Source organism: Hyperoodon ampullatus, assembly GCF_949752795.1.
Source record: "Hyperoodon ampullatus genome assembly, chromosome: 6".
Lineage (NCBI taxonomy): Eukaryota > Metazoa > Chordata > Mammalia > Artiodactyla > Ziphiidae > Hyperoodon > Hyperoodon ampullatus.
The window spans coordinates 34265142-34274239 of NC_136919.1; the positions used below are offsets into that span (position 1 = coordinate 34265142).

The 9098-nt window shown below is 43.0% G+C and overlaps 1 protein-coding gene across 2 annotated transcripts in view; it reads right to left on the reverse strand.

Moving 5' to 3' along the window:
- The window catches only part of CTNNAL1 (catenin alpha like 1), a gene marked incomplete at both ends in the record, with an annotated part of 59407 nt that extends 50557 nt beyond the window's left edge, over positions 1-8850 (reverse strand). For both annotated transcript variants that reach the window (XM_079706075.1, XM_079706074.1), the window contains one exon: positions 8710-8850. In XM_079706075.1, the coding sequence (XP_079562201.1) occupies positions 8710-8850 (141 nt within the window). The remainder of the gene's footprint in view (positions 1-8709) is intronic.
- Between the last annotated feature and the right edge of the window lie 248 nt (positions 8851-9098).

Consider the following 9098-nt stretch of genomic DNA (forward strand, 5'->3'; position numbering starts at 1 on the left):
TTGATGAAAGAAATTAAAGATGATACAAACAGATGGAGACATATACCATGTTCTTGGATTGGAAGAATCAACATTGTGAAAATGACTATATTACCCAAAGCAATCTACAGATTCAATGCAATCACCATCAAACTACCAACGGCATTTTTCACAGAACTAGAACAAAAAATTGCACAATTTGTATGGAAACACAAAAGACCCCAAATAGCCAAAGCAATCTTTTTTTTTTTTTTTTTTTTTTTTTTGCAGTATGCGGGCCTCTCACTGTTGTGGCCTCTCCTGTTGTGGAGCACAGGCTCCGGACGCGCAGGCTCAACGGCCATGGCTCATGGGTCCAGCCACTACGCGGCATGTGGGATCTTCTTGGACCGGGGCACAAACCCATGTCCCCTGCATCGGCAGGCGGACTCTCAACCACTGCGCCACCAGGGAAGTCCCGCCAAAGCAATCTTGAGAAAGAAAAACGGAGCTGGAGGAATCAGGCTCCCTGACTTCAGACTATACTACAAAGCTACAGTAATCAAGACAGTATAGTACTGGAACAAAAACAGAAATATAGATCAATGGAACAGGAGAGAAAGCCCAGAGATAAACCCATGCACATATGGTCACCTTATCTTTGATAAAGGAGGCAAGAATATACAATGGAGAAAAGACAGACTCTTCAGTAAGTGGTGCTGGGAAAACTGGACAGGTACATGTAAAAGAATGAAATTAGAACACTTCCTAACACTACACACAAAAATAAACTCAAAATGGATTAAAGACCTAAATGTAAGGCCAGACACTATCAAACTCTTAGAGGAAAACATAGGCAGAACACTCTGTGACATAAATCACAGCAAGATCCTTTTTGACCCACCTCCTAGAGAAATGGAAATAAAAACAAAAATAAACAAATGGGACCTAATGAAACTTAAAAGTTTTTGCACAGCAAAGGAAACCATAAACAAGACCAAAAGACTACCCTCAGAATGGGAGAAAATATTTGCAAATGAAGCAACTGACAAAGGATTAACCTCCAAAACTTACAAGCAGCTCATGCAGCTCAATAACAAAAAAACAAACAACCCAATCCAGAAATGGGCAGAAGACCTAAATAGACATTTCTCCAAAGAAGATATACAGATTCCCAACAAACACATGAAAAGATCCTCAACACCACTAATCATTAGAGAAACGCAAATCAAAACTACAATAAGGTATCACCTCGCACCGGTCAGAATGGTCATCATCAAAAAATCTACAAACAATAAATGCTGGAGAGGGTGTGGAGAAAAGTGAACCCTCTTGCACTGTTAGTGGGAAGGTAAATTGATACAGCCACTATGGAGAACAGTATGGAGTTTCCTTAAAAAACTAAAAATAGAACTATCATATGACCCAGCAATCCCACTACTGGGCATATACCCTGAGAAAACCATAATTCAAAAAGAGTCATGTACCACAATGTTCACTGCAGCACTATTTACAATAGCCAGGATGTGGAAGCAACCTAAGTGCCCATCGACAGATGAATGGATAAAGAAGATGTGACACATATATACAATGGAATATTACTCAGCCATAAAAAGAAACGAAATTGAGTTATTTGTAGTGAGTTGGATGGACCCAGAGTCTGTCATACAGAGTGAAGTAAGTCAGAAAGAGAAAAAGAAATACCATATGCTAACACATATATATGGAATCTTAAAAAAAAATGGTTCTGATGAACCTAGGGGCAGGACAGGAATAAAGGCACACACATAGAGAATGGACTTGAGGACACGGGGAGGGGGAAGCATAAGCTGGGATGAAGTGAGAGAGTAACACTGACATATATACACTACCAAATGTAAAATAGATAGCTAGTGGGAAGCAGCCACATAGCACAGGGACAGCAGCTTGGTGCTTGTGACCACCTAGAGCAGCAGGATAAGGAGGGTGGGAGGGAGACACAAGAGGGAGGGGATATGGGGATATATGTATGCATATAGCTGATTCACTCTGTTATACAGTAGAAACTAACACAACATTGTAAAGCAATTATACTCCAATAAAGATGTTAAAAAAAAATCAGGGGACAGACAGCTGGTAAAATTGCCTTGAATGTGCCAAATAAAATTTTAGCTATTATTCTGCAAAAATAGGACGCATATTAAATTGGGAGTCACAACCTAGAGTTGCCCTAACACCAGAGTGTAGAGAATGTCTGAATGAACTGGAAAAGAGGGCAGAGAAGGTATCCCATGGGGAAGAAAGAGGATCTGATACATTGAAGAACTCTCCTGTGGAATAAAAGAGTAAGAACCCGGACCTACTTGATACCTTCTAACAAAGGGTGTCAAGAAGTTCTCATCGCCAACAAAGTATAGCCTAGCAGTTAAGAGCATGAATTCTTCTGGCGTCACTCTGCCTGGGTTTGAGTTCTGGCTCTGTCATATGATTATATAGCAAGTTATCTAACCTTTCTGTGACTCAGTGTTCTCATCTGTAAAAACAGGAGTAATAAAAGTACCCATCTCATAAGGTCATTGTGGAGAATAAATTAGTATATGTAAATAAAGTACTTAGAATAGTGTCTGGTATTTAGTAAGCATTACATAATGATTAGATATTGCCCTTTTCACATTTCTAGAATCTCTGTTCTTTCCTCATGTTTGTGATGTTATTCTTATTTTCTAGAATAACTGACAGTAATCTCTTGATTGAAATGGATTATCTTAGTTTACTTATTTTGTGGGAAGATAAGAAAGCAAGTGAAGGCCCAGGGAGGAAAAAAAAAAAAATGGTAGTAGGCCAGATAAAAGAACAAAGCTTTAATTCCCTGGGACCTGAAAAACAAGGGAGTCAGCCCAGGACAGAGAAGTTCATCCCTGGGCTTAACTCATTAGTAAATTCTCAAAATTATTAGACAGAAAAATCAGCTAATCAGCTATAGCAACCAGTATAGAAGAAAACACACCAAATCATGAGGAGGTCTTTAAAAGCAGGAAAAAGGGCACTTTCACTCTCTTTATACACTATTTATGTGTTTTTCCTTTGCAATTAAAAACACATATATTCGGGCTTCCCTGGTGGCGCAGTGGTTGAGAGTCCGCCTGCCGATGCACGGGACGTGGGTTCGTGCCCCGGTCCGGGAAGATCCCCACATGCCGGGGAGCGGCTGGGCCCGTGAGCCATGGCCGCTGAGCCTGCGCGTCCGGAGCCTGTGCTCCCGGGAGAGGACACAACAGTGAGAAGCCCGCATACCGCAAAAAACAAAACAAAACAAAACAAAAAAAACACCTATATTCACATACACAAATCAGCAGAGTCCCATATGTATTCATCTCCAACTTAGTGAGACAAAGATCCTAAGAAGCTTCCAGGACAACGCAGAGAGAAATGGGAAGACAGGGGAGCTACCCTGGAGATTTATTAAAGGGTCTGTATAACGGTGAGTGAAGTAAATCTATCACAGACAGGAAAAGACTAGTGGGTGGTAGAATAACATTCCACACCAGGGTGGAGCTGTGTGGCAGATATCCCTCTTCCCTTCCTTGGATAAAAGCATTGTAAGACTGGGAGTGGGAGTTTTGACAGGAAGAATAAAGTGATTATTAAAGAAGGTGGGGAGCTGCTCTGTAGAAAATGTGCTTGGGACTTAGCCCAGGGCTTTTAAAAAATCATCTGAATTAGGAAATATACAACAAATGAGTGTATAGAACACGTATGCATACCATTTAAAGAAACGAAAGGAAGACAGAACAAACCTACCACCAAGCTTAAGAAAACATTAGCAGCACCTCTGACAACCCATGTGCCCTGAGGGCCCCTCCCTTTCTACATCATCCCCTCACCCCCCCCCAGAGGAAACCACTGCTCTGATTCTGTGTTCATCATTCCCTTATTATAACTATTGCACATATGTTATATCCTTAAATGATGTATGGTTTTGTTTTGCCTGTTTTGAACCTTTAATTTTTTTCCCCTTAACATTATGCTTTTGAGATTCATCCATATTGATAATTATAGCTATGGTTTATTCATTTCACTGCTGCATAGTATCTCGTATGAACTTAGCACATTTTATTTAAACATCCTACTGCTAAAAGACGTTTGGGTAGTTTCCAGTTTGGAGCCATTAGAAGTAAAAAGACTATCAACATTCCAATCTATGTCTCTAATACACGTGCAGGATTTTCTCTAGGGGTATGGATTTAACAGTGAAATTCCTGGGCCTTAGGTAATACCCACCTTGAACTTTATTACATCAAACTGTTTTCCAAAACTGTTGTACTATTGACATTTCCATCAACTCCACATTCCTCACCAAAGCTTGTTCTCACTGCAGCTTTAACTTGTACTTCACTGACTTCTAATAAAGTTGAGCATCTTTTCACATATCTTTTAGACATCTGTTTCCTCTTCTACAAGATGAGTATTCATTTTACCAATTTTTAATGGATAATCTTATTTTTGATTCATTGGAGTCCTTTATTTATCCTGGGTGCTACCAATCATTTGTTGGTTATTTGTGTTGCAATCATATTCTCCCACTTTAAGGCTTATCCTTTCAACTTTGATGAACAAAGATTCTCCATTTTTTAAAAAATTTATTATATTTTTACTTTTGGTTGCATTGGGTCTTTGTTGCGGTGCGCGGGCTTCTCATTGTGGTGGCTTCTCTTGTTGTGGCACACGGGTTTAGGTGCTCCGCGGCATGTGGGATCTTCCCAGACCAGGGCTCGAACCCGTGTCCCCTGCATTGGCAGGCAGATTCTTAACCACTGTGCCACCAGGGAAGTCCAATTCTCCATTTTAATGGAGCAAATGTAGTAATTTTTGCTTAGGGTTTATACTTTCAGTGTATTAAGAAATCTTTTCCCACCATGAGGTGGTGAAGATATTGCCCAATTTTTTTTCCTAAAAGTGTTTTAAGTTTTTTACTTTCATATTGATACTTTTAATCCATTTGGAATTGGGATTCAATATCATGTGTTTCTATTCAGATAACCAATTGTTCCCATTTTTTAAGTTCTTCCTTTCCCCACTGATGAGCAGTGCCAATTCTGTGAATTATCAAGTTTCCGTATATGTGTGGATCTGTTTCTAGGTTCTCTATTCTGTTTCACTAGTCTATTTGTCCATCTCTGTTCTTAAACCCACATTGTCTTAATCACTCTAGCTTTATAATAAGACTTGAAATCTGGTAGAGCAAGTCCACCCACCTTGTTTCTCTTCTGGCTATTCTTGGCTATTTGCTCTTTCATACAAATTTTAGAATTACTTTTATCAAATTCTACTAAAAAAAAATCCTGCTGAAATTTTCATTGGAATTGCATTAAATTTACATATCAACAGGGAAAATTGATGTGTAAATAATATCAAGTCAATCTAGCCAGGAACATGGTACTTTTCTCCCATTTATTTAGCTCTACTTTGGCTTTCCATAAAATTTTTAAATTTTCTCCATGAAGTTTGGCCTCTCTTTTGCTATACACATATATACACATATTTTGCTGTCATTTTTATTCTAACTGGTATCATGTTTGAGGACGACTTTTCTGTTTGTTATTAATGTAGAAAGAAAAGCAGTTGACTTTAGAAGCCTACATTCAATGAACTTACTAAACTTCCTAACTTTTATAATTTATTTGTAGACTCTAGTTTTCTATGTAGATAATTATATTTTGATTTTTCCTTTCCTACCTTTACACCTTTCACTTCTTGTCTTGTTGCACTGGTTACGATTTCCAGTACAACTGAATAGAAGCTATGAGAGCAGATATCCCTCCTCTTGTTTCCAGTTTAAAGGAAATGTTTATTTTAAATCTGACTTGTTGCTATGATGTTAACTATAGGTTTTCTGTAGGTACTCTTTATCAGGTTAAGGAAGTTTTCTTCTATTACTAGTTTACTATGTGCTCCTTATGATTAGAAGTTGAATTTAACTGAAGCTTTTCTGCATCTATTGCTAAGAATATGTATCTCTTCTAATATGTAAACGCAGAAAATTGTATATATACATTTGTCTAATACTGATGCTGCATTCCTAGAATAAGGCCATTTAACCCAGAACTTTTTACCTGGAGAGTCAGAAGAGGTTAAATGATATCAGAGTAGAAACTCTGCTTAAAACTAACTAAGCTGTACAAGGCTAGCACTACTTGTTCATCTCAAGACCCTATCTCCTCTATGGCACTGTTGCTGACTCATCCGCACCTGCTCTGAGCTCTTAGAGCATTTACTATGGATGATGTTCATCTGACACTTGCCATGTGCTACTCTGTACCTGCCCTGTCTCCCAACTAGAATACAAGTCCCACAAAGAGTAGCAACTAGAAAGCTTACAACAAATGCTTGCCTAAAAAGCTTAAACTTATTCTTGTGGATATGGTGGTAAAACATGAGTTGGATAATAATGCAGCATCCTTAGAAAATGAGACTCCTGGACATGAGTTTTCTAGAGAGCTGCACTTTAATCCACTAATACTCACTAAAACTTAAAAATCATTCTAAACTGTATTTCACACTTAACTGCTTTGTGAGTGTTCTGGCCATGCTTTATATATTTCTTGATTTTAAGCATAAGTTAACTTTTCTGTTGTTGAGTGCAGTTAATCATTAGGAATATCAGTTATAATAATGCTAAAGATACAGCTGTGGACACATACTGTGTGGAATGCAGAACCTCAGCTATGGCCCTGAATAAGTCTTTAACAGGGAAGGAAAAGAAAAAAAAAAGCTGGCATTTTCCCCCTTTGGCATTGACCTCTAGTTAACTCTCAGCAGCCAATTCACGTTTCCTCCTCCACTCTCCTACTCTCTCCACCCTCTCTTACCCCAGAATTACACAATGCAGAACGCTAGGATACATTTTTAGCAGTGATACTGTGAAAAGTTACCATTTCTCCAGATTACAACAACCTTCCAGCTTGTTTTTCCATTGTGGACTCTCTTCTCTGTACCTGCTACTGGCTGACCTCATCACCGCCCCTAATCTCTAGGGAGAACAAATATTGTGTAGCTAACGGCACAGACTCTGGGACCAGGCTGCCTGGATTCAAACTCCAGTTCGACATTTACAGGTGAAAGTCCCACTACAAGTCACTTAACCTCATTATTCCTCAGTTTCCTCATTCATATAATGAGAATAAACATATCTCTACCTCATAAGATTGTTATGAGAATTAAATGAATTAATATGTATACAGTGCTTAGAACACGGCCTAGCGCATAGTAAGCATTATATCTGGATTGTTAAAAAAAAAGAAAAATGGACAAAATACCACTCTCTTAACTCTCTCTCTTAAAACTACTCCAGTATTTTTCATTTTGTGTTGTGGTTTTGTTGGCGGTGGTAGTGGTATTCTTTTGTGGGAGGGGCAGTGCAGACATCACTAACTGATCCTCAACTCATCCCACCTGTCAGTGCTTCTTTCAGACCTGGAAGGAAAGGGGGATGGGGAGTGTCAGGGTTATTCATTCACTGTTCTGTTAGCCAGGCTAAAATGAGCACAGGTGAAGAAAATGGGGCTGTTTATTTAATCAGCATAACAGGAATCTAGGGACATGTATGACTGCTGTTTTCAAATATCTGCAGGGCTGGGATGGAGAACAGATAGCATTGGAAATTCTATGGAATAGCTACAGGCTCCCCATCACTGAGCATGTTTAAGCAGCTGACTGGTGACCAGCTGTTAAGGATGCTGTAAGAATTCTTAAATTTAGCATCAGATAAACTTTAAGATTCCTTCTACCTGTAAAATCTTGGCAATGCTAACGTGAAGCATCAAGATGTTACAGTCTCGTTGTGAGTCACACATCAACGAGCTCCTGAAGGCACAGAATTCTTCACTCCCCACAGTGAAGCACATCACAACAGATCTAGGTGAGGAATTCCAGCCCGGAGGCTGCGTAAACTCGGCTCACAGTAACAAAAACTTCTCTAAAGCTACGCGCATCAATTAGCTGATTCCAGACTTCTGCTGGGACCAATAAATTCAATAAAGCACACATTCCCAAATGGGGTTTGGCAAAAAGATGTGTACCCGAATTAACTATCAGACGGTCCTTCACTTCACCCTTCCGAGGCCGGACAAAAGCCAACTGAAGTGAGCAGACAGGTTAAGGGGAAGGGGCCGGGGTGAACGGGCGACTGGCGAGCCGACTCACACTCCGGGGAAAGGGACAAAGGCCTAGGGGAGAGGAGAGCACGCTGGACTTGGAGGCCGGCAGCAACGCCCCAGCCAGACTGGCCACAGTCCGGGTTTGGACTGGAGGTGCAAAGGTGTGCGGGCAGTGGGTTAAAGAGCGGCAGCGAGGAGGGCCCCTAAGTTCCAACGGAGCCCCCGCGGGGGTCCCCTCTGCCCCTGGGGAGCTGGCCTCGGGGAGCCAGGGGCCACCGGAGCCGCAGCCCCGAGGAGGGTCCTGTGGGGAGGCAGGGCGGCGCACCTGCGGCCGGCACTCAAGTCCGCACGGGGCTCCCGCCCCGCAGCCTCCGCTGCTGCTCAGCCCACTTAGCCCCGCAGCCGGATTTCGGATGGTCCCGACTCCCGCCGCCTCAACCAAGGCCAGTCCTCAAGCCCCAGACAGGCGGTCCGACACTGACGCCGGAGTCCTGGCGCGGAATGTGGGGCAGCGGCTGCCTCCCGCCCGGCCCGGCCCCTGCCGCGAGAGCTACCGCCGCCATCGCGGGCCGCGGCCGGAGGGAGACGCAGGGACCGCGCGCGCGCGCCCCTTTACCTGAGAAACCAGCGGGAGCAACGTCTGCTCCACCGAGCGAGTTTTGATCTCGAGTCCGGAGTCGAAGGCGAGGCCAAACGGGCCGGAGCCGTGCACTGCCCCGGCGGCGGCACCGCCAGCCGGGCCCGGAGAGGCGGCCATGGCCCTCAGCCCGTCGCAGAGCCCAGACGCCGCGCCGCTGCGGACCTGCAGCCCGCCAGCCTGCTTGCGCTCCGCAGCTGCGATGCACCCGCGCCGCCCGAGGCCCCACCCCGCCGGGCCCGCCCCCGGCACGGCCCCGCCCACTCTCCGCCTCCACGCGCCCCAGTCTGGAGTCCGCCCTGCAGCCCCACCCCCTAACCCGGGCCCCGCCCCTTCTGTCCTCTGTCCCAGATCCCCATCTTGTCTCT